The sequence below is a fragment of the Periophthalmus magnuspinnatus genome, chromosome 22 (genome assembly GCF_009829125.3).
Source record: "Periophthalmus magnuspinnatus isolate fPerMag1 chromosome 22, fPerMag1.2.pri, whole genome shotgun sequence".
Lineage (NCBI taxonomy): Eukaryota > Metazoa > Chordata > Actinopteri > Gobiiformes > Gobiidae > Periophthalmus > Periophthalmus magnuspinnatus.
In genome coordinates, this window is record NC_047147.1 from 23,729,311 (window position 1) to 23,753,033 (window position 23,723).

The 23,723-nt window shown below is 43.9% G+C and overlaps 3 protein-coding genes across 3 annotated transcripts in view; 1 reads left to right on the forward strand and 2 right to left on the reverse strand.

The window, feature by feature from the left end:
* Positions 1 to 7,121, reverse strand: part of mdga2a (MAM domain containing glycosylphosphatidylinositol anchor 2a) — a 31,297-nt gene extending 24,176 nt beyond the window's left edge. Inside the window, exon 1 of the mRNA XM_055230939.1 lies at positions 7,052 to 7,121. Within this exon, the coding sequence (XP_055086914.1) occupies positions 7,052 to 7,121 (70 nt within the window). The remainder of the gene's footprint in view (positions 1 to 7,051) is intronic.
* A 2,304-nt stretch (positions 7,122 to 9,425) lies between these two features.
* Positions 9,426 to 14,282, reverse strand: haus2 (HAUS augmin like complex subunit 2). Its single transcript, XM_033988602.2, has 7 exons — positions 14,121 to 14,282; positions 13,355 to 13,441; positions 12,682 to 12,780; positions 12,213 to 12,282; positions 11,473 to 11,605; positions 10,848 to 10,956; positions 9,426 to 9,623 (listed from the first exon to the last, which is right to left on the reverse strand). The coding sequence occupies exons 2-7, from the start codon at positions 13,439 to 13,441 to the stop codon at positions 9,489 to 9,491; spliced, it is 633 nt and encodes a 210-aa protein (XP_033844493.1). The 5' UTR covers positions 14,121 to 14,282; the 3' UTR covers positions 9,426 to 9,488.
* Positions 14,283 to 14,788: 506 nt separating this feature from the next.
* lrrc57 (leucine rich repeat containing 57) lies at positions 14,789 to 22,011 on the forward strand. The gene is made up of 6 exons (XM_033988300.2): positions 14,789 to 14,927; positions 15,202 to 15,589; positions 17,333 to 17,468; positions 19,055 to 19,323; positions 19,661 to 19,846; positions 20,100 to 22,011. Exons 2-6 carry the CDS (start codon positions 15,506 to 15,508, stop codon positions 20,139 to 20,141), a joined length of 717 nt encoding a protein of 238 aa, XP_033844191.1. The 5' UTR covers positions 14,789 to 14,927; positions 15,202 to 15,505; the 3' UTR covers positions 20,142 to 22,011.
* The last annotated feature ends 1,712 nt before the right edge of the window (positions 22,012 to 23,723 follow it).

Consider the following 23,723-nt stretch of genomic DNA (forward strand, 5'->3'; position numbering starts at 1 on the left):
TCCAGAGAAACCAGAGGAACTCAGAGGAACCCAGAAAAACCTAGAGGAGCCGTCCTCCATGTTCCCTACTCCAAATGTGATTTTTTCTTCAATCTTCATGAGCAGAAATAGGACACAAATCTAGAGATTGAGAACCGTCCACGTTCCCTGATTCATTTGTCACTCCTCTGTTATTATTGACATATTTCGCTGTTCTGTTCACTGCAGTTTGAATTTTTTAAGTCCTGTTTGTGTCTCTCTGATGTTTCTGGTTTGTCTGAAGTTCTGAGATCTGGGTCTGATAAGATTCAAATCTGCACAGTGACACAGCCGAGGCATCCCATTGGCTGAAAAAGTCAGAGGCTCAATCTGATTGGTACAAACTCCAAAACACTAAATCCAAACGTCCTCAGAGACAGATAAGTCTCTGAGTCTGTTATCATCTGTGTATGTGCGTGTATTTATCACACTGTGGGGACCAATCCTTTATTATTAGATCAACAACATGGTTTATGGGGTATTGAAGAGAGGGTATTTTACCTTAATGGGTTAATAAAGGGATCTTATATTTCCAAAGCATGAAAGTTGGGGAAATAAAATCTAATTTTCTTCCAAACAAATTGGTTTGAACTTAAAATTCAATTAATCGAAGATTTAATTGATCCCCCCCAAATCTACAACGTATTAACATGTTTTATAAGTTTCACTTCCATTTTTGACGCTCTGAGTCTCTCCTCCCTTTGCCTCTGTGCTAAGTCATTCCCCCTTCAGAGCACTATCACAACACAATCAGCTGCATCCCACTAATGAAACTTGTCATGATGCACGTATTTCTGTCTCCTGTGTTGTTTCCCTGTGTGCTTCTCCCCCTCCCTCTCCTGCCTGAACTTGGAGCTGGGCGGAGTTCCTGGCTCCTCCCACACCTGCATTCCATCAGCGCAATCATCGCCACCTGCCGTGGATAAGAAGAGCCAGGACCAGACACTCGGTGCCAGATCGTCAAACGTGACTATTCCTGCTCTGTTTTTGTACACTCTTGTTACCTTTTTGATGCTGAATGGATTTTTGCTGCCCTCAGATTCCTGCTCCCTGGACCGTCCCAGCTCCTCTGCCTCTGGCTCTGTTCCTGACCAAGTGTTCCTGTTCCGGTATTGTCTGTTTTGTCTCCACCACCTTGTCTTATCCTGGACCCCGGCTTGCACCCCGCTTCCCGCTCTGGTTCCCGCTCCCTGCCTCCGTTGCCCCTGGCTCCATCCCTGTTCCTGTCTCCCGCTCCGGTACTGGTTACTCCCTGTCCCTGTCCCTGCTCTCCGTGACGCATTCCCGGACTCTGGCTCGCACCCTGCTCTTCGCCCCGCGCCGGTCTAATCAATACTTGTATGTTAATTCACATATTGTAAATAAACACTGTAAACTTGCTCCAAGTTCTGCACCTTTTTGGTCCCACCTGCACCAGCATTACGACGAAACTACTGCACATCACATCAGGTTTGTCAAGCTGCTAGATGATACAGGGGCCACAATACAGTTTTGTATCATGTTTTTGTACATTTATGGGGAATTGTCATGTGGGATCATGGATCGTGATGTAGGCTTGTGGGTGGAGCCTTGTACAGGCTCATACCGCTAACTGTAAGTGAGGTTTGAATAGGGCCCAGGAGAGATTGCTAGATTATTCAAACATGGATGACATCTAAAACCTCTTCAGGCATGTTGATGATGGAACAATGTTAGAACATGGGCGAAAGATACAAAAATTGACTTTGCATACTACCCCCTATTTAAGGTTCAGATGAATCTCCAGGAAGTGAATGGAAGTTAATGGCATGTCCTCAATAAGCATGGAAATCCGACGTGTGTGTTCACATGTGTCTGTGTGTGAGCAGGTGTGTGTGTGTATGTGTGCACGTTTGTGTGTGTGCGTGTGCGTGTGCATGTATGTGTGCACATGTCTTTGAACGTGTGTGTGTGCATAGCTGCACTGTATAAAGTGCTTTAAATGTGCCTCTGTTCATTTTCCTTAAAACAGCCAACTGTAAAAAGGTCTATGAAGTCCGCATAAAGCCCACATAAGCACAGGTCAGAGCTGGAGGACTGGACTGTAAACCTTTGGGCAGGTGGATCTACACAGATCTCACCTCCACAGATCTCCTCTGGTCCTCACACAGCCTGTATAAAGAAGTGGATTAAGGGAGTGTGTTGTCACACACAGTGTTTGGCTCCAAATGAGCTCATCAAGGCGAGTAGTTATTGATACTTTGCAGCTGATGTCATCAACATTCCATGTGGGCTTAATGCTAACCGTAGGCACTGCTCTGTCTGAAGCTGTTACTCAAGTTAGACTTTCATTTGAGCTTTGTTTGAACACAATCTGATGAGAAAGAACTGACTTGGAACAGTTTTTCAGTTAGTCACTCTCACTTTTTGAAAATCAAACTTCTAAAAAGAACCATGAACGCTCAGAATGATCACTTTTGTATTTTTTCTTAAGTTTTCAGACAATCTTAAAACTTTTTAGTCACTGTTTGCAAATTTGTTGATGGTGTGACTCCTGAGACCATCACAGACACAGGACCTGAGGAGTGTGAGCTCATTCTGCTCTCTGATTGGATAATTAGCTCTACAATCAAAACACAAAATGTAAATCAACACATTTACATCAGTGTAATTATCTGTAAAACCAGTATTTGGCCTGAATATGTTCACTTTATATTTGATATAAACATATGACTCACATGTTTAAAGTCTCTGTCCCTGATTTTTACTGCTTTAAAACATGAAAAACAGAACTAGCTCATTTTAAACAGTTTGCACTGGTCCAAAGTTATTCCTCACTTACCTTATGCATTCAGAGAATGATAATTATTTACCATGATGAGTGTATAAACACTTTTTTTTCTCTCAGAGACGAGAGCGGAGTTTTGCCGTCATGATAAAGCTAAATTGTAAATGGTCACATTTTTATTTTGTACTTGTCCACCTTCAAGGATCAAATCGCTTTACATCAAAGAACCACTCACCCATTCACACACACATTCACACACCTGTGTACACAGACACTGGGGGCGAGGTGGGTTAAGTGTCTTGATCAAGGACACAACTACAATATTCATCTGTGGAAGCTGGAATTACACCATCAACCTGTGGGTCAGTGGACCTGACCGCTCAACCAATGATGTTTATGTCGAGAGCGGGATTTGAACCTCCAACCTTCGGATCAGTGAACAAACACTGTGTTGTATGTGCAGTAAATGTGTGTATGTGCAGTGTATGTGCCAACTGTGACTAAAGTTTGGTTCAGTCTTCATCAGCAGAAACAGGACTCAGGACCACAGATTGAGAACCGTCCATCTCTCTGATTCATCTGTTCTGTTGTAATAACTGTTCAAATACGCTGTAGAACTGTAGTACTAATAGAGTTTACTACAGTTAAATCTCCTGTGCGACACAAAACTGAGGAGAGCTTTGAGCCATGTTAGAATGTTATTTCATCAAACATACGTGAAGTTGTGTTTGTTTCATTCACACATGTTTGAGCAACCTTTTATTATTAGTCTGTCTGCATCTCCAAAGCTCAAAATGCTCTGTTCCACCTTGTGATGTCATGAAGTGGTCATTTTCCTTTTACCTTTGGTTCAGTACAGATTGGCAACTCCAAGTCTGAAATCATTTAAATGATTCTAGTGAAGGTGTGTGAAGTTTAAAAACACAGTGGAGCACTCCCTGTATTACCACATGACATCACACGGTGGAACAGAGTGTTTTCAGTCTGAGAGAAGAACTCGGGCTAAATATTCAGGGTTTGTGTGTTAAACTTGTGTGAATGAAACAAGACACAGCTCCAGGTCTGTTTGTGATGAGGAAACATTAGAGCAGGTCAGAGTGTGCTTTGAAGCTTTAAAGTCCTGTTTGTGTCTCTCTGATGTCTCTGGTCCAAGGATAAAGTTTGTCTGAAGTTCTGACTGAGATCTGGGTCTGATAAGATTCAAATCTGCACGGCGACACAGCCGAGGCCTCCCATTGGCTGAGAGAGTAAGAGGTTCAGTCTGATTGGTTCAAATTCCAAAACACTAAATCCAAACGTCCTCAGAGACAGATAAGTCTCTGAGTCTGTTATCATCTGTGTATGTGTGTGTATTTATCACACTGTGGGGAACAATCCTTTATTATTAGATCAACAACATGGTTTATGGTTCAGATCAGGGTTAAATAGGTTTAGGTTAGGGTTTAGCTTAGGGTTTATGTTAGGGTTTAAGTTAGGGTTTAGGTTAGGGTTTTTGTTAGAGTTTAATATAGGGTTTAATATAGGGTTTAAGTTAGTTTATGTCTGAGACCTCTGCTCGTGCTCTGACAGTTCTTTCCTCCCTCTCTCCCCTCCCCCTTTCTCTTTCTCTCTGCACAGATGGGGACTAATAATAAATCGCTTTAAACCAAAATAACAACAAAGTTTATGTTTGGCCCCAGAAAAATCAGAGAAACCAGAGCCAAATTCTAGTTCTGGTCCAGACCCAGGTCTGAACCTGAGTCTCTGGTTCTGAGGATTACAAAACACTTTAATAAACTCTCTTTCTCAGAATTGTCCTCCAAATGTGCACCCTCTTCCTCTCTCTCATCTCTTTCTTTCTCACTCTCTCTCACTTTCCTCTCTTTCTCCCTTATTTCTGTCCTCTCTCTCTCTCTTCTTTCATCCATTCCTCCCCTCTCCTTCCTGTCTCCTCTTTCTTTCTCTCTTTTTGCCTCTCTCTTCCTCTCTCTCTCTTTTCTATTTCTCCCTCCCTCTCTCTGCTTCTGCTCTCTTTTCTCTCTCCTCCCTTCTTCCCCCTCTTCCTCCACTCTCCCTCTCTCTTTCTCCTCATTTTCCTTTCCTCTCATCTGTCTCTCTTCTTTCTCTCTCCTCTCTCCCTCGTTCCCCTCAGACACTGGCCAGATGTGGATGGACAGATGTGACTAAAGTTTAATCCTGGTTTGTTTCCAGTTTCCGTGACGACACAAAGTGATGTAACACAATCATAATCCAGACAATAATAATCTGCATCACATGACCTCACATGCCCCGCCTTTTAAAGAGGGGGTATTTTCTTCTATGGGGTATTAACTGTAACACATAACATTTTTAGATCACTGTGTTTCCTTTTGTTCTTTTGAAAATCCTATATTCACCCAAAACAACATATTAACATAATTTATAAGTTTCACTTTTCACTTTTTTGATGCTGAGTCTCCTCTTCCTTTGCTCTCTGTGCTAAGTCACTCCCCATTCAGAGCACTGTCACAACACAATCAGCTGCATCCCACTAATGAAACTACTGCACATCACATCAGGTTTGTCAAGTTGCTGTGTACAGTTTTGTGTCATGTTTTTGTATATTTATGGAGATGGAGAATTGTCATGTGGGAGAATGGACGACGTAGGTTTGTGGGCGGAGCCTTGTACAGGCTCATACAGCTAATTGTAAGGAGGGTTTGAATAGGGCCTGGGAGGGGCCACTAGATTACTCAAACATGCATGGATGACATCTAAAACCTCTTCAAGCATGTTTTTGATGATATGTGTGATGAATTAGGAGCTTCTGAGGAGCTGGACCTGTCCTGGTGAAATGAGGTCAAAATAATGTTTGTTGTAGCTGTGGTCTCTCCTGAAGCTTAAGGCCGTTCACTCTGTGCTTCAGGAGTCATTAAGAGACCAACAAGATCCCAGTGTGGAACATTAAAGCTCCTATATTACACAAAACTGACTCTTGTGAGCTTGAAGCCATAGTTGTTACCTCCTCAAAAACAGTAGTGTTTGTTTCATTCACACATGTTTGAGTAACACTTTATTATTAGTCTGTTACATCTCCAAAGCTCAAAATGCTCTGTTCCACCTGGTGATGTCATGAAGAGGTAGTTTTCAAGTTAACAGCTCCTTTCACCTTTAGTTCGCAGAGATTTGCAGCTCGAGGGCTGAAATCTTCCAAATGATTCTAGTGAAGGTGTGTGGAGTTTAAAAACACAGTGGAGCACTTCCTGTGTCACCACATGACATCATAAGGTGGAACAGAAGGTTTTCTCTTTGAGAGAAGAAGTGAGCCTAAATATCAGCCCGCTCTGCCAGTCACACAGGGACATGCACACTCCACTCAGAGTCAAGCCCACAACCTCCTCACTGAGGAGAGACAAGATAACCACTCTGCCACAGAAGGAGAGTGTTAATGAGCTCTAAGTCGATCACTGATCAATCACCAATCAATACAACCCTCACTATTGTCTAAGAGGGGTTCATCTGTCACCGCTCCATTCTCCTATGTGTCAGATGCCCTCCCATTCCTCTGTGTCCCTGTGTGTCAGATGCCCTCCCATTCCTCTGTGTCCCTGTGTGTCAGATGCCCTTACATCACTCTGTGTCCCTGTGTGTCAGATGCCCTCCCATCTCTCTGTGTCCCTGTGTGTCAGATGCCCTGCCATCTCTCTGTGTCCCTGTGTGTCAGATGCCCTCCCCTTCTGTCTGATGACTTCTTTAATGACTTTAATGCCCGCCTCAGGTGACCCTGGCCTCCCGCAGGTGAATATATTGAACACAGCTGAGGTCCGTTTGATTGACAGATCTCACACGGACCTCACGTGCCTCACCACCTGTCCACGCGCACGCGCAGCTTCGCACGCACGCGCTCCATGCTGTTCTCGCGTGCACAAGGATTATATCCACCTCCACCCCCCGCGCAACTATAGGGTCTGTGCGCGGCAAGAAGCGGCAAGAAGCGGCAAGAAGCGGCAGAGCGGTGCCGCGCGGTGCCGCGCGGTGCCGCGCGGTGCTGAACGCGCACGTGAGCGCTGACAGCTCCTTTCCGCATCTCTGCACACCGCCACCGGCCACAGCATCACCGCACCACCACCGCACAGCGGGCCTCCCCCGGGCCCTCTGCCGAGCCTGCGCTCTGTCCCCAGGGACAGTTCAGACCAACCCCCCGGAACTCCCGCCGAACCCAAGGTCACACGCCACTGACTCCGCTCCGGTTCCTGCATCCGGAGCATTAACGTCAATCCCGTGTACAATCCCCGTGTGCGTGCGCATGCATGTGTGTCCAGTGCTTACCGTACACGCCCTGCGCGTGCACAAGGCGCAGGGAGCCGGTGAAGAGGCCGAGCATCAGCAGCAGCGCCATAGTGTCCAACCCCAAACTCAACCAGAACCACGGCCCGAACCGGGCTCTACGCGTGCCCGTGCGCGCGCCCGCCGTTCATATCACGCGCACGTATCCTTCATCGTGACACTGTGGCAGAATCCACTCAGAGACACGCGGAGAGGAGCGGGAGTTCTGCCGGCGACCGCAGCGCGCAGCCCGGCTCTGGTCCATCCTCAGACCCGCTTCGGTCCTGGTTCGGTCCTGGTCTAATCCAGATGTAGTCCGGGTTATACTGGTCGTGGTCCGGTTAGGTCCTGGTTCGATCCTGGTCTGGCCCCGGGTTTAGTCCGGTTTAAACGTTTAGACGTGATTTCTACCAGGGTTTCATCCTTGATGAGTCTCAGGTTTGGTCACTTTTAACCCCGGATCTGTCTTGATTCAGCCCCGGTTTTGTCCGGGTTTAGTCCCGTGTGAGTCCCGGTCCAAAGCTCCAGAGACAGCGGTGCGTCGCGTTGCTGTGTCCGAGGACAGCAGCCTTTGGTCCGGGCAGCTCTGGTGCAGCCTCTCGGTGGAGCAGAGTCTCCTCTGGCCGCTGCCGGTGAGAACGTCACGGGCGACGTCAAGCGTCACGCACGAGCCCCCGGAGCCCGTTCCGGATGGAGAAAGTAAAAGCTCAAAACCAAAGTGATGCTGATGAGAACGGGGCTTAGCAACGGTTACCAAGGCCTGCCGCATCTCTCACCGAGCAAAGGATGTGCGGTTTGTGCGGGATTAGGCACACGCACCTTACGTACCTTACGCACCTTTACGCACCTTTACGCACGGGAGGAGGACCAGAGAGAGAGAGAGAGAGAGAGAGAAAGGAAGAGAGAGAGAGAGAGGGAGAAGGAGAGAGAGAGAGGGGGAGAGAGAGAGAAGGAGAGAGAGGGAGGGAGAGAGGGAAGAGAGAGTGTGGGAGAGATAGAGGGAGAGGGAGAGAGGGGAAAAGGAGACATAGAGAGGACGACGGGGGTGAGAGAAACAAATAAAAATGTTTATTTATTATTTATACAGATTCTCATTGTGAGTTTAAACTCTGGACACATTTCATATTGTTTTTCAGACTGTAGAATGTCATACTCCAGGTGGGGTCAGGGGTCAGACATGGCTCTGTAGATTACATTGGTAAATTCACATTCACTGATCATTTCTATTAGAGACTAGAGCCACTGCAACAACCACAACAACAACAACCCCAACCAACTTCAGTGACAACAAACACAACAACAACAGCAGCACACATCTGAGTTTGAACAAGATTCACTTGAGCTGCTCCCTCTGTGTTAAATATGATTGTTTGTAGCAGGTTTGGGTTTATATAAAAATAATAAATTGTACTGTTCAAGTAATGTTCCGTGTTCTCAACAGTTTTTTGGGACCCGACACACGAACCACTGGCCTACATCTGAGACACAGAAATACTTTCAATACAGTCCATCCTGGTCTGGTCCTGGTATAGTTATGATTCTAGGTGTTTCCGGGTTTTATTTTGAATTCCGAACCTATGCCAAAGTGCGCGCTCTTGACGTCACTCGCGCTAATCCTCCGCGCGCCTCACGCCTCTGACGTGACTCACGAGACCCACCGGACTGGAGGCGTGCGGGTGTCCGTCTGCGTGCGCGCGCGTCCTGTGTCATCTTCATACTTCTGTGTCAGATGCCCTCCCGTCCTCCTGTATTTCTGTGTCAGATGTCCTCCCTGTGCTGGGTTAAATGCTTTGGTTTCACTTTGTCCCTAAGACTGATATTTTACTGATGCAGATGTGAATAATGGAGCACAGAGAAAACATCTGAACTGCACTGTGGGCCTGGGACCACTTCTGAACCTAATTCAGTCCTGATTTAGACCTGTTTTAGTCCTGATTTAGTGCTGATTTAATACTGATTTAGTCCTGATTTAGCCCCGATTTAGTTGTGGTTTAGACCTGGTTTTAACCCATTTTCGTCCTGGTTTAGTCCTGATTTAGATCTGGTTTAGACCTGATTTAGCCCTGAAGGTAAACCACATGACTGTTCTCAACCAGGTCTCAACCAAGCCTAACCCAGGTGTAACCCAGGTGTAACCCAGGTGTAACCCAGGTCTAAACCCAGGTCTAAACCTGGTCTCAACCAAGCCCAAAATTACCGAACATGTGAACAAAACAAACCACACCACATTAGAACAAGGTTAAAGCACCACTGTGGGACTTTTCCTCACATTAGAAGAGGGTTATAGAGATGAAAGATAGTTTAGGAGAGTATAGAACCTTTAAAAGGACAAGCAAATGAATCCCATTTGAATAACTTTAATGAAATAAAAACATGTCCATGGTGAGATTCACAGAGACACAGAGGTCAGGGAGACAGGGTTCAGAGGTCACTTGTGGGCTCAGGGTTCAGAGGTCACGGTTCGCTCAGAGCTGTCACTCAAAATGCTACTCCGGACTTCCTTCCAGGTTAGAATCTGACTGGACAAGGTTTGAACCTCAACCGCGAGCGTCAGGAGCTGAGAGAGGGAGGAGCTCTGAGGAGAGAAGACCATGGGTAATAGTCTGTGACATCATGTCTGAATTTAAAGGTCCTCTATTACACAAAATTGACTGAGATTTAAGCCATGTTATAATGATGTTCCCTCCTCAAAAACACAGCTGGTGTTGTGTGTTATGGCATTCACGCATGTTTGAGTAACCTTTTATTATTAGTCTGTCTACATCTCCAAAGCTCAAAATGCTCCATTCCATCTTGTGATGTCATGAAGTGTTAGTTTTCAAGTTAACATATTTTAGTTTTATCTTTTGTTCAGTTGAAAGTCTCTCTCAGTAGAACATGGGTAAAATCTGCTGTTGCACCAAGGAGTGAAGCAGTTTCAATGCGGCTAAACAATAGCTGTAACTTCAAAGTTTGGCAAATCAAGCGCTGAAATGGTCCAAATGATTCTAGTGAAGGTGTATGGAGTTTAAAAACACAGTGGAGCACTTCCTGTATCACCACATGACATCACAAGGTGGAATAGTGTTTTCAGTTTGAGAGTAGAACTCTCACTATGCAGGGTTTGTGTGTTAAACATGTGTAAATGAAACAAAACAACTCCAGGTCTGTTTGTGACGAGGAAACAACATTAGAACAGATCAGCCTAGTATGGGCCCTTTAAAGCTGGACACAGTGGACCAAAAGGCCATTCCGCACCATAGACTGTATACATCTCTGGACATAGCTAACCTGCTAGTCGCCACCTTCAAAACAGGAAGCTGGGCGTGATTCGGCACCATCAATTCTGGCTCCATTTCACTTTCTATGTAAAAAGCATGGCCTCTCTCTCTGTAACTGCTGCTGTCAGATTCGTCATTCTGACCATAAAATGTTCCTATTAATCTGCTCTACATAATCCTAGTATTTTTATTTCACAATTTTGTCCCTAAATCAAGATGTGAACATTAATAACCTACCAATCAGGCACATTCTTTCCCCGAGGTCACTGCTGCTAATATCAGCCGGAGGTTTAATTGACAGCGTTGTCAAGCGCCAGCACTACTGATTGGCTCTTTGGTTGCTATGATATTCACGGTCAGAATTCCAATTATGGAACTAGGCTCCAAATTGGGCGCTATGACTGTTAGCCTCGATGAGCTTCATTTGGAGCCGAACACTGTGGGTGATGTCACACTGACACGTGCACTTCTTTATACAGTCTATGGTCCAGTACACACTCATATTCATAATGGTTTAATATTTGATGTGATGCACTAACCATCTCCATGAGGTGTTCAGGAGCGCTGGAACTGTGCCGGACAAACGAGATCTTCAGCTCTAGAGTCTCAATGAAGTCCAGGAACATCCGCACCACCTCCACTACATATCTACAAGAGGACCGTTGCCATGGAGATGAACAATTCAAAACAAAATATTGAACTTTTTAAATAGAGAAAAAGTCCTCTCAGGCTCAAACCCATGAATGCAAGATTGTGCAACTAAAACCAAAACCCTGTGATATATGCTCCTGTTTAGGAGTTTGATTTAACATGAAGAGGTGACAGCGACTAACTGAAAAACTGTTGGCTAATGCTAGCTAGCTTGTGACTGTAATGTTATTTGAGAGGGACTTGTTTAACAGCACAAATTAGCTCACCTGTTGTACTTCAGATAAGTCAGTTCTTTCTGGTCAGATTGTGTTAAAACAAAGCTCAGATTAAAGTCTAATAAAACCACAGGCAGAGCAGTGCCTACAGTTCTCCATATTTTGCCCTTTACCCTCTGCATCTGCCCCAAGCCCACCTCAGAAGGGTTAAACCTCTCAGGATTAGATCTGAGCCTGGTCTTGGTCATGAGTACCTAGCTGGAGCTGTTACCAGTGGGCAAGTACGGGCAGGTGTTACCTGTGCAGGTGGGCAGGGACTGGCAGGTGCGTCCACCCCAGGGGCCTCAGGAGTCTCTGTCTGAGCCCAGTGTGGTCCCGGAGCACATCCTGGAGGTGAGAGCAGAAGAGCTGCAACTGCTCGAACTGACGCACTGAAAGAGAGACAGGTGAGAGACAGGGCGAGAGACAGGGCGAAAGAACCAGACAAGAGACAGGGTGAGAGACAGGGCGAGAGAACCAGACAAGAGACGGGTGAGAGAACCAGACAAGAGACAGGGTGAGAGACAGGGCGAGAGAACCAGACAAGAGACAGGGCGAGAGACAGGGTGAGAGACAGGGCGAGAGAACCAGACAAGAGACAATGTGAGAGACAGGCGAGAGAACCAGACAAGAGACAGGGTGAGAGACAGGCGAGAGAACCAGACAAGAGACAGGGCGAGAGACAGGGTGAGAGACAGGGCGAGAGAACCAGACAAGAGACAATGTGAGAGACAGGCGAGAGAACCAGACAAGAGACAGGGTGAGAGACAGGGTGAGAGACAGGGTGAGAGACAGGGCGAGAGACAGGGCGAGAGACAGGGCGAGAGACAGGGCGAGAGACAGGGTGAGAGACAGACGAGAGACAGACGAGAGACAGGGTGAGAGACAGGGCGAGAGACAGGCGAGAGACAGGGTGAGAGACAAGAGAGAACCAGGTGAGAGACAGGGTGAGAAACAGAGTGAGAGACTGGTCTCATCTGTCTTGCCTTTCAAACTCACTGAGGTGAAACGGGTGAGTGACGTCTGCATTCAGTTTGTCCATCTGCAACAACTCCATCTGTAACTGTAACTGAACCACAGCGACCGGTCAGAAACCAGGGACTAAACCAGGGACTAAACCAGGGACTAAACCAGGGACTAAAACCAGGGACTAAAACCAGGGACTAAAACCAGGGACTAAACCAGGGACTAAACCAGGGACTACGCCAGGGACTACGCCAGGGACTACGCCAGGGACTACGCCAAGGACTAAACCAGGGACTAAACCAGGGACTAAACCAGGGACTAAACCAGGGACTAAACCAGGGACTAAACAAGGTCAAAACCAGGAATAAACTAGGGATTAAACCAGCAACTAAACCAGCAACTAAACCAGCAACTAAACCAGCAACTAAACCAAGACTGAACAAGGTCTAAACCAGGACAGAACCAGGATTGAACCAGGTCTAAACTTGGACTTAACCCATACCTGGTCCAGTTCTCTCTGCGCTTGAATTCGCTCTTCGGCTCTGGACAGGTTAGAGGAGAAGGTGGAGCTTGTATCAGAGAGGGCAGAGTCTACCTCCTCCTGAAACAAAACAGTGATTTTCCTTTTGGACATTTACTATGAAAGATTCACATCATTAAGGCTGTGTATAGAGGTCAGGGCTTTTATCTATTCTACAAGACAATCTGAATAGATTTAAAAGAGGGGTATTCTGCAAAACTGACTTTTTAAAATCTTTCTCCCATGTTATAAAGTCATTCCCTCATCAAGAACATACCTGAAAACGTTTTAGATGCCAGCCATGTATGTTTTTAGCAATCTCTCCCAGGCCCTATTTGAACCAGTTAGGAGTACGAGCCTGTACAAGGCTCTGCCCAAAAGTCTATGTCACCCATGCTTCTGTACAACAATTCTCGAAGGCGGAGTGACTTAGCACAGAGGGCAAAGGGAGAGGAGACTCAGAGCGTCAAAAATTTTAGTGAAACTTATAAAACATGTTAATACAATGCTATGGGCGAATATAGCATTTTCAAAAAAATAAAAAGGAAACAGGGTGATCTAAACATGTGATTTGTTACAGTTAACCAAATACCCCCTCTTTAAACCAAATTGATCAGTACTCTTCTGTCCTCTGCTGCAATTGATCAGTTCTTACCTGTCTCAGGGCTCCTCTGGACACACATCTGGACAGGACACTGGCAGCAGGAGTCACAGAGAACGTGCTCAGCTCTCTCTGCAACATCTGGATCAAACAAAAGAAGAAGCTGCTTACAGTGAGGAAGAGACAAAAAAAAAAAGACAGGGAGTCCAGTGCAGTCCAGTCTCCGGTCCGGTTCCCGGGTCTCTGCCTCATGTATTTGTAAGTGTCCTGGTTCTGACCCAAAGCTTCAGATTCAGCACACACTCACGTCACAGATATGAGGCCATTCAAACACCTGCAGCAGTTTGGGAATCCAAATATTAAAGACAGAGAAAAGAGAAAGGGAAGAGGAGGAAGAGAGAGGGAAAAGTAGAGATCATTTAGGAAGAGCTGCAGCTTTGGGGATACATTATTTTATCGACAGGGAAGAGACAGGGGAGAGAGGGAGTGAGGTAGGAGAGAGAAAGAGAGAGAAAAGGAAAGAGGGTGAGAGAGAGAGAGGAAGAGGAGAGAGAGAGGAAGAGGAGAGAGAAAAGAGGAGAGGAGGAGAGCGAGAAGAAGAGAGAAGGGGAGAGGTCATTTAGGAACACCTGCAGTTTGGGGATACACGACATCTTTAATAGTTTGTGCACTAAACTAAACTATCCCAAGCACGGCAGTTAAATCAAGTCTGAGTCAGAGCACAACACCGAATGAATAAAGCAAATAAATATAAAAGTAGAGCTAATTTAAACAGAAAATACAAAACCAGGACATTTCCTCGTATATTCTTTGTACTCACTGTGGTCAGACTGCAGAGGTTTGATCAGGGGCAGAGTGTCGCATAAACGCGGCGTGAGGCGCACAGCCGAGGAGTTTACTTAGTTTAATTACAATCAAAATGAGAAAAATAAAGCTAAGAAATCTAAACTCAGAAAACAACAAAAGGCGCCTTCAGTTTGAGCATGTTTCTGCTTCCGGTGTGTGCTGCCCTCCCGTGGACTCTCCGAACACATGCACCGGAGGAAATAGAAAAGTTTTTTATTTATTTTACTCTTTATTTTAAATTCAGACGCAAAGTTTGGAGTGTAACACGTACACATATTCAACAATACTGTGCTTGCATAAAATATTACATTTTAATATTTTTCTACTTTAAAATACCTTTGCGTTTTTATAAACATAAAAAGTGAAAAAAGTGTTATTTTATGACAAAAAGTTTTTAGTTCAGTCCGCACTTTATTTCCACTTTAGACACAATAATTTAAATTTTAACAGATATAAATAGATATTAGTAAAAAAATAAAAATAAAAATAATAAAAGCATAATTATTTCTGCTTTCAAATGTTTTAGTTACTCTTATAAATATTTCCAAAAAGTATGTAGTTTCATATATTTATTGTAGAATATAAATAAAATTATATATATATATTTTTTTCCTTTTTAATTTAATAACGCTACCCTCTGCGCATGCGTAAATCCCTGGTCCCAGCAGTGGAGTAATCACAGGGTGTACGCTGTTTTTCACTTTTATTTACAGTTCTAAGCATTAACACGATATATTTGTAACATTAGGAGATACGTACAGGCTTATTCTGTTGCTTAAAGGTAGGTAAAGCGATATTTGTGGTTTTGTTTTTAAGTTATTTAGCCGTATCATACCTGGCTAACGGAACTATGCTAATGTGCTAATGGGGATAGCTTTAGATTCACGCCCAAAACAAAAACATTTCTGTGAAAGTCAGAACTTTTAAGCACGTGCTTTAAAGTTTACTCTGTGCACACGGGATCACGGGGCTGTGGGCAGTCTGTGGCGTGACACCGGGGCTTGTACGAGTTTTACATCCGAGTCTGTGTTTGTTTTTTGTGGATATAATCTCAGGTTTTAGCGGCTGATCTCATTAACGCTGACCGAAGCAGAGAGTGTGGGGCGGACACAGTCGAGCGGGCCATGAGCTAACCTCCGGACCCTGGAGGAGAGAGGTGTCGTCCGGTATAGAAGAGGAGAGAAGAGGGGGACAGGGGGACAGGAGGACAGGAGAGGGAAGAGACCTGGAGAGGAGTAAGACTAGGGGACCCGGATAAGGAGAGGAGAGAGGCAACCCTGAAGAGGAAGAGGGGACCAGAGAGAAGAAGATAGAAGGACTGGATAGGAGGAGTTGCAGAGCGGGAGAGAACAAGAGAAGATGGGGAACAGTGCTCTAAAGTCCCACCTGGAGACCTCTCAGAAGACTGGAGTGTTCCAGCTCATGGGGAAAGGCCTACAGGAGGTGAGGAGTAGAAACAGTACACACCAGTGTCACCAATAACACTGTGGATGCCTGTTTAGAGTATGGTGACCAGACATCTCTGTTGACACGAGGTAGTTACAGTTTTTTAAAAGAAATATCCCTATTTAAAGAGAGGCATAAATTGTCATTTGTTTAGCTAAAATACAGAGAATAATGCTTGAAAATGGCTATAAGGTAAAAAAAAATTCACAGACAGAAGTCCAACACATTCTGACTGATACAAGTGAGGTACTCTCACGTCACGATTTTTTTTATGCCAACCATCCCAACCCGGGTATATCCCACTTTTGAATTTTGAAAATCTGGTTACCCTAGTTTAGGGGCATGAACAATTGTGATAAATATGACTTGGGTGACACTTTACATCAATGAGGATTAAAGATAGAAGAATAATCTCCATGGTAACCTATAGAAATCAACATCTAGAGTTCGCTATAAACTAAGGATGGGACGATATACGATAATTGCAATCAAAAAGGTCCGCAATTAATCGTTTGTGGCATTTTTTAAATTATCATGATCATGTCACACGATTATAATCGCCTTTATGGTACCAGACTGCCTCGTGTTTCCAATTTCAATACGATGTTTAGATGACGCCACATATTTATATCCTCCATTCACAAAGGTGAAGGCTGATGTGTGGAATCATTATGCTTTTCAAACACAAGACCAACAAGGCGATTAGCCACCAATCTGCAGAGCTTGCCAAAAAAAGATACTCCAAGGGCATACACGAGCAACTTACATGCACATTTGTGAGACAACCATCCTGTATTGTTTGCCAGACTTGCACCAAAATTATCCATCATAAGTAACATACCAAGTGAAATAAACTATTGAATCTAGTTTTAGTTTGGATTTGTATGAATAATGGAATGTGTTTGTGTCAGCTTTGCTATTGCTAGGTTAGTGCTAGCTAAATAGCAGTTTGCACAGCTAATGACTGATGCCAGCATATCCTTTATCATATCCTTTTTCGGGGCTTCTCAGGTTGGTTCATGTGTTTTTTTGTAGTCAAGAGTTATATAATTGACACATTTATTATTCATTCATTGTCAATTTCACTTACAACAAAAAAAAAAAACTATAAAGGTGATCGCTCAGACACCTGCAAATTGTATGGTAATTGATGTTTAAGTGACTTTTTTAAAAACGGTAAACCTTGGTTTAATAATTATCATGATAATATTGTTAATGACAATTATTTTGGTCAAAATAATCCTGAGTCTAAATTTTAATATCGTCCCATCCCTACTATGGACCCTACCTCAAGGATTACAGACCTTCAAAACATTAGTCCAAAGAGTGACATTTGTATGTCTGTGAATATGTGACCTCTGTGTGACAGGTGTCTGTATGACAGGTCTGAGTGACGGGGTTCTGAGTGACGGGGTTCTGAGTGACGGGGTTCTGAGTGACAGGGGTCTGTGTGACAGGAGGCTGTGTGACAAGGGTCTGTGTGATAGGAGTCTGTGATGGGGGCCTGTGTGACAGGAGTTTGTGTGACAGGAGGTCATGGGTTTAAATAAACTCTTGAGAGGTTTTTGCCTTTGTTGACACTGTAAATCTCAGGCATGGTTCATACTCACGTGTCCATAGAAGAAAACGTCTCTTGCTCTGTTTCTGTTATGAAAATACTAAAGAATAGTTTTAATGTTTGTTATTGTTACAGTGGATGGTTGATATTGTGCTGTTATTCTAATACATTTGTTTTGTCAGTTTCCAGAGGAGCTGCAGCGTCTGACCTCAAACCTTCGCACAGTCGACCTGTCTGGAAACAAGATCGAGGTGCTTCCTGCTTCGATCGGGAACTTCCTACATATGAAGAGTCTGACGCTCAACGCAAACAGGCTCAGTGAGTGAACCAAGTTTACCTGATAAGGACCATGTTATCATAACTATATTGCACTTAAACTAAAGCTAGACAGGCTCAGTGAGAGTACACTGTATATTTGATCATAATATTTGATCATCACCAGATCACACTTATAAAGTAAACTGTGAGTGTAAACCCGACTCGAAACCACCTGAACAGACTCAACAGCTTCATCAGAACCACATTATTATAAACTAAAAGAGAGATGCACCAATCCATCCTTTTCACTTGTAATATAGATACTTTGACTTTAAATATCTGCCGATACCCGATATGAACCGACACCAGTGCAGAGACAGAGAATGTCTCTTATTTCTTTAAACACAGTTCACTTGTTCCACACAGAGCCAGTAGTGTTCTGTAACTGTGATGGCTCCTTCACATTAGACTGAAGCTTTGGATGAAGAAAAGTTCAAACATTATGAGGCCAAACTCAGCCTGTAAACAGTCTGATTACATCCTACTGAACCGATATCATGGAACCAATACTGATCCAGTTCATTATTCAGCATCTGCACAGATATTTGATAAAAGTACTGGTATCAGTGCATCCCTAAACTATAGGCAAACAAAGGCTCAGTGTGGGTGTATTTATTTTTAGGGTCTGAATAATGATCTTTAAAGGGGCTGTATAAATCTATGATGAGCATAAAAAGCCTTTGTCTGGTACAACCAGAACATCACAGCTCATCCAACTCTTTGGTGTTGCAGGTGAATCACAATAATTCTGTCTGCAACAAGAAAACATGATTTTTACACAATTTAAAGACATTTGAAGAGTACAAACAACAGGAAATGTCCAAACACATGACTAATGAGGCGGCTGGTGATGAAGGGAACTCATGACCTCTTCGTGTTTGTCAGTCATGGGTTTGTTTCTTCAGCATTAAAAATGTTTGATTCATAATGTAATCATAGACTATTCTACATTATCACATGACTCTCTCCTTTGGGGTGCCAGTTTCAAAGCTGAAATCCAGTTGTTTTAAACCTAAAATACCTCTCTCTGATCTGAATGGTCACTACCTAAACCCCAGCACCTGCAGCCAATCAGGGCTCTGCAGCTCAGTGAGTGCATTCTGGAGGTTCTGAGCTTTCACATGAGGCCTGTCCATATGGGAGCTGACGTCATCATAACAGTGCACCACATGCTGTCAGCGCCCCCTGTGGACAGCTGCACATCATACTAGCGAGCAGCCCATTTTTTTTCCCATTTGTACCAAAATGACTACACAATGCTGCCAAATCCTACAAGTATCACCGATTAAAACTGGAGAAGGAAGTGCTTATGCCACAGTGGGTGTGTACATTACATTAGGCATGTACGTCACAGTAGGCAGGTACCAGTGGAGGTGAAAACGGGTAGATCAGCAAAATGGCATCTTGAAAATAAGCAATTAAAGATTACTCAAACATGAATCACCCCAAACACAACTTCAGAGGCACAATGAGAAGAAACGACTAGAACATGGTTAAAGATCTGAAAAGAACAGTTTTAGAATAGCTTTTAAATTGGTAAAAGCGCAGGCTTCCATTCCTTTAAATCCTGTTTTGTGTCCTCACAGCCACTCTTCCTCCAGAGATCAGCAAACTGAAGAAGCTGGAGACACTGAGCCTGAACCAGAACCAGCTCCAGCGAGTCCCGGGGGCCCTGTGTGAGCTCAAAGCCCTTAGAACGCTCTCTCTGTCCGGTAACCTCCTCTCAGAGCTGCCCCCTGGCCTCGGAGCTCTGAGGCACCTCGATCTACTGGACCTGTCCCACAACAAGATCCAAACCATCCCCCCAGAAGTGCAGGAGCTACAGGCCATTGAGCTCAACCTCAACCAGAACCAGGTACATGAGCAGAACCAGAGACAGGTACAGAACCAGCAGATATGGACAGGGCCCTGGCCACAGACTTTCTGGTGTTCTAGCAAGTCTCCTCTCAGTCTCTTTGAAGCTCTTGCAAATCTATCCTCTTAGTATTTCTACCTGAATGTCAGGTCATGTTCACAACCATGAGTGGGTCAGCTCTACAGTTGCAGACAGGTAAAATACAGTTATGTGAAGAATGGGACAGAGCGTCACACATGTTCATGTCTGCTCTGGGTTAGACACACAGACCAAATGCATTTACACACAAGACGTTTCCATCACATGGATTAGAGTCCTGATGTGGGTTGCATTCCAGATCTCGTCTGTGGCGCCCTCCATTGCTCAGTGTCCACGGTTGAAGGTTCTTCGTTTGGAGGAGAATTGTCTAGAGCTGTCGGCGGTCCCTCAGTCGGTGCTGGTGCAGTCTCAGGTGTCTCTGCTCTCTCTGGAGGGGAACCTGTTTGAGGTGAAGAAACTCCGAGACATGGAAGGATATGACAAGGTACCTCTCTGTTACCATCCGTCCACCATTTGCAAAATACGACATTCACTAGATCATGAAATTCAAACATGCCTAAAAGCTACACACATTCTGATTCTTAACAAAGAAACCAGGTAATGGTTCAGTCCCTGGTTTAGTCCCTAGTTTAGACCCTGGTTCAGTCCTTGGTTCAGGCCCTGATTTAGTCCTGTTTTAGACTTGGTTTAGACCTGGTTCAGTCCTGCTTCTTGAACTTTGTGTCTCTCTGTTTCAGTACATGGAACGTTTCACCGCCACAAAAAAGAAGTTTACCTGAAGCTGAAGGATCAGGATGTAAAACAGAACATTTAAACTTTAACAGAATTTAATCTCAACAAGAAAAATATTTCATCAAGCACTGAAAAAATGAAGTTTGAAGACTAAAAGACTAAAGCCCGACAGAACTCTGCACTCTGACACTCACCCGTGTTTTGCTTCATTCGGACACTCACACATGTTTTGTTTCATTCATGTCGCTCTTTAGCTGCACAAGCCTGTCTGTATGCCAGCTGTTTTAGCTCCTCCATGTTCAAACTGTCAGTGAAAAACATGGCTAGCTTAGAGTTCAGATATTTTGCATAATTAATTACTGTGGCCGTGTTTTAGGTGACGTCACACATTCTACAGACCAATCGTATTTAACACAGACGGAGCAACGCAAGTGAATTTTGTTCAGTGTAATCTAGAGAAGTGTGTGTGACCCCTGACCCCATCTGGGTATGATGTCATCACATTCTAGGGTCTGAAAACCAACAGTAAAGTCAGGAGAACCTGTGTGGAGCACCACCTGATGACATCACAAGGTATAACTGAGTGTTTTGTTAGCTGTGCAGAGGGAGACACACTAAATGTGCAGGATTACTGAAACATTTGTGAATGGAACAAAATACTACTCAAGGGATGTTTCTGAGGAGGACACTACATTAGAACAGGGTTAAAGCCCCACTGCAGGACATTTCATTAGAACAAGGTTACAGAAAGGAAAGACAGATACAGTGTTTAAATGTGACAATTAATGATGAGCAAGCAGCTACAGCGTGAAACGTGTCATATGAAGTTTAAATCTAGTTGCTGTTTTTCTGCTCTGAAAAGTATTAAAGAGGGGGTATAACATTTTTTCTACATTTTTAGCTTTCATCCATGTTATAACATTATTCCCTCATCAAAAGACATGCAGGCTTTTTATATTTTGCGTAATATAGGATCTTTAGGATGTACAATAAATTGTTTAAACTTCGATATTTAGAGTCAAAACAGATCATGTATCATGTTTAAAATGCTAAACTCTTTACCTGCACAGTGACTCATGGATTCATACTAATGATAATAGTGACAGTTATAAATTTGTGTGGCTGTCGATCTGTGCCAACAGCGTCTCCAACCAGTTCACCTCAGGCCTGTGACACAAATTACCATTAATTAAGAAAATATTTTACTAAAAATCTCTGGCATTAATTACCTTTAAGATCTTTGTCCAAACTTAAAGAGAGGGTATTATGCCATATGGAGTTTTTGTATCTTTTTCCTGTGTTCTAGTGCTGTTTCCTCATCAAAAACATGAAGAGGTTTTAGATGTCATTCATGCATGTTTGAGTAATCTAGCGATCTCTCCCAGGCGCTATTTAAACCCTCCTTACGGTTAGCAGTACGAGCCTGTACAAGGCTCCGCCCACAAGCCTACGTCACCCATGCTCCCACATGACAATTCTCCATAAATATACAAAACATGACACAAAACTGTTCACAGCAACTTGACAAAGCTGATGTGATGTGCAGTAGTTTCATTAGTGGGATGCAGCTGATTGTGTTGTGTAGTCCTGTGAAGGAGGAGTGACTTAGCACAGAAAGCAAAAGGAGGAGGACTCAGATCACCATGTCCTATTACACTTTCATTTTTGACGCTCTAAGTATGCAATGTGGTACTCCCTCTTTAATACCACATAGAAGTCAAATACCCCCTTTTTAGTATCACAGAAGTCAAATACCTCTCCTTTAATGAGAAAATAATGAGACAAAGCTTTATTTCTCTGTATTCATTTCTTCATGCGGCTTTTTTGTTGAGTTTTTCTGTGGAGTTTTGTCCAGTTGTAAATAATGCAAATCTTTATGCTGTAATGTTTAACCAATAAACTAATGCAACTCCTCACAGCTTTTGGAACTCTGAAGTCACTTTAAAGCTATGTAACTTTTCTGCTTGTCTCCATGGATATGTTTGTGCTTTGCTTGGAATGTTTAGCAGTATGGAGCTAAACTCATCCATCTCCATATAGTCCAAGTTACAGGTCAGATCTGTGGAAATGTGATGCTGCACACAGTAAGAATATGTGTTTTTTAAGATATTTAAGTTGTTGTACAGGTATAGTCTGAAGTAACATTTCCATGGAGAGAAATGAATTAGAACCAGAGTCAACTCCATCGACTCTGGAGCCAATTCATTTTCTCTGTAAAAACTGTGGCCTCTCTCTGTAACTGCTGCTGTCAGACTCGTTATTTGCTCTTAAAATGTTCGTATTAACCTGCTCTACATGATCCTGGGGTTTTTATTTCACTATTGTGACCATAAATCAAGATATGAACATTAATAACAGACAAATCAGGCGCCTTCTTTCCCCTGTCACTCCCGCTAATGTTAGCAACAGATTTGAAGCTCCTGCTCCCTGCTAAACTAGCAGTGTGGGCAGGAAGGGGTGTTACCTTCAACAGCATCTCTCTAGATTGGCTCTTTGGTTGCTATGATACTTGCAGTCTGAACACCAAATATGGAACTGGGCTCCAGATTAGCCACTATAATCGCTAGCCATGATAAGTTTAATTTGGAGCCGAAAGTTGTGGTGACGTCACACTCACTTAGTAAACTTCTTTATACAGACTATGGACGGACCCCTAACAGAAATGTTACATAGTGCTGCTTTAAGTGCAGTTTGGTATGGATCGATACAAAAAACTACTCTCTTCTCTGTCTCCCTCTCCCCTCCTCTCTCCCCGTCTCTCCTCCTCTCTCCTGCTCTTTCCATCACCTCTCTCCTCTTCTTTCCCCCGTCCTCCTCCTCCCTCCTCTTCTCCCCTCTGCTTTCCCCCTCTCCTCTTCCTCTCTTCTCCTCCTCTCGTCCTCTCCTCTTCCTCTCTCCCTCCTGGCCTCCTCTCACCTTTCCCTCTCTCCTTCCCCTCTCTCCTCCTCCCCCCCTCCTCCTCTATCTCCCTCTCCTTCTCCTCTCTTTCTCCTCTCTCCGCCCTCTCCTCCTCTTCAGTCTGATCTGTTTGTTTGTTTATATTTCTTCTGTGGTTTAAGCTATTGTTTTTGTTTCCATGGAGATGTGGGGGTGTGGCTCATGACACTGATCCTTAGATCCACTGACTGATCTGATCGTTCAGAGTTCACACAGGTCTGTACAGGCTCTGAGCTCCTGCTGTGGCGGCCATGTTGGGACTGTAGGCTCTACTGTTGCTCTCATGAAAACATAACTGGGTTTGGCTATGGAGGAGTGTTTTCTACAAATGATCTTGTTGTTTGTTTTATTGCTGTATCTTGGGTTCACATTCAACCAAATAATAAATGTTTTTATTTTGCATGCCAAAATTAACACTGATTTTACTTCAATGGTCTGAATTAACTTATGCAGTCATAAATAAAGGCAAGGCAAGTTTATTTGTATAGCACAATTCGTACACAAGGTTATTCAAAGTGCTTTACAGAATAAGAAAGACATTAAAATCACACAAATCAAAACATAAATAATCACAAATAATCATCATAAAATTAACATTAAAAGAGAAGAGTGCAGAATAAAAACCTTTCAGTCATATGCACAGCTGAACAGAACCATTTTGAGCCTGGATTTAAACATTGTCAAAGTCGAGG

Excerpts from the sequence above, each read along its gene's own strand:
- lrrc57 (XM_033988300.2), top strand. The coding sequence starts at position 15,506 with ATGGGGAACAGTGCTCTAAAGTCCCACCTGGAGACCTCTCAGAAGACT. Across the intron at positions 15,590-17,332 it reads TGGGGAAAGGCCTACAGGAG|TTTCCAGAGGAGCTGCAGCG; the intron begins GTGAGGAGTAGA and ends TTGTTTTGTCAG. Across the intron at positions 19,324-19,660 it reads TCAACCTCAACCAGAACCAG|ATCTCGTCTGTGGCGCCCTC; the intron begins GTACATGAGCAG and ends GTTGCATTCCAG.
- haus2 (XM_033988602.2), bottom strand. The coding sequence starts at position 13,441 with ATGTTGCAGAGAGAGCTGAGCACGTTCTCTGTGACTCCTGCTGCCAGT. Across the intron at positions 12,283-12,681 it reads CGCAGAGAGAACTGGACCAG|TTACAGTTACAGATGGAGTT; the intron begins GTATGGGTTAAG and ends GCTGTGGTTCAG. Across the intron at positions 9,624-10,847 it reads CTGAACACCTCATGGAGATG|AGCTCCTCCCTCTCTCAGCT; the intron begins GTTAGTGCATCA and ends TTCTCTCCTCAG.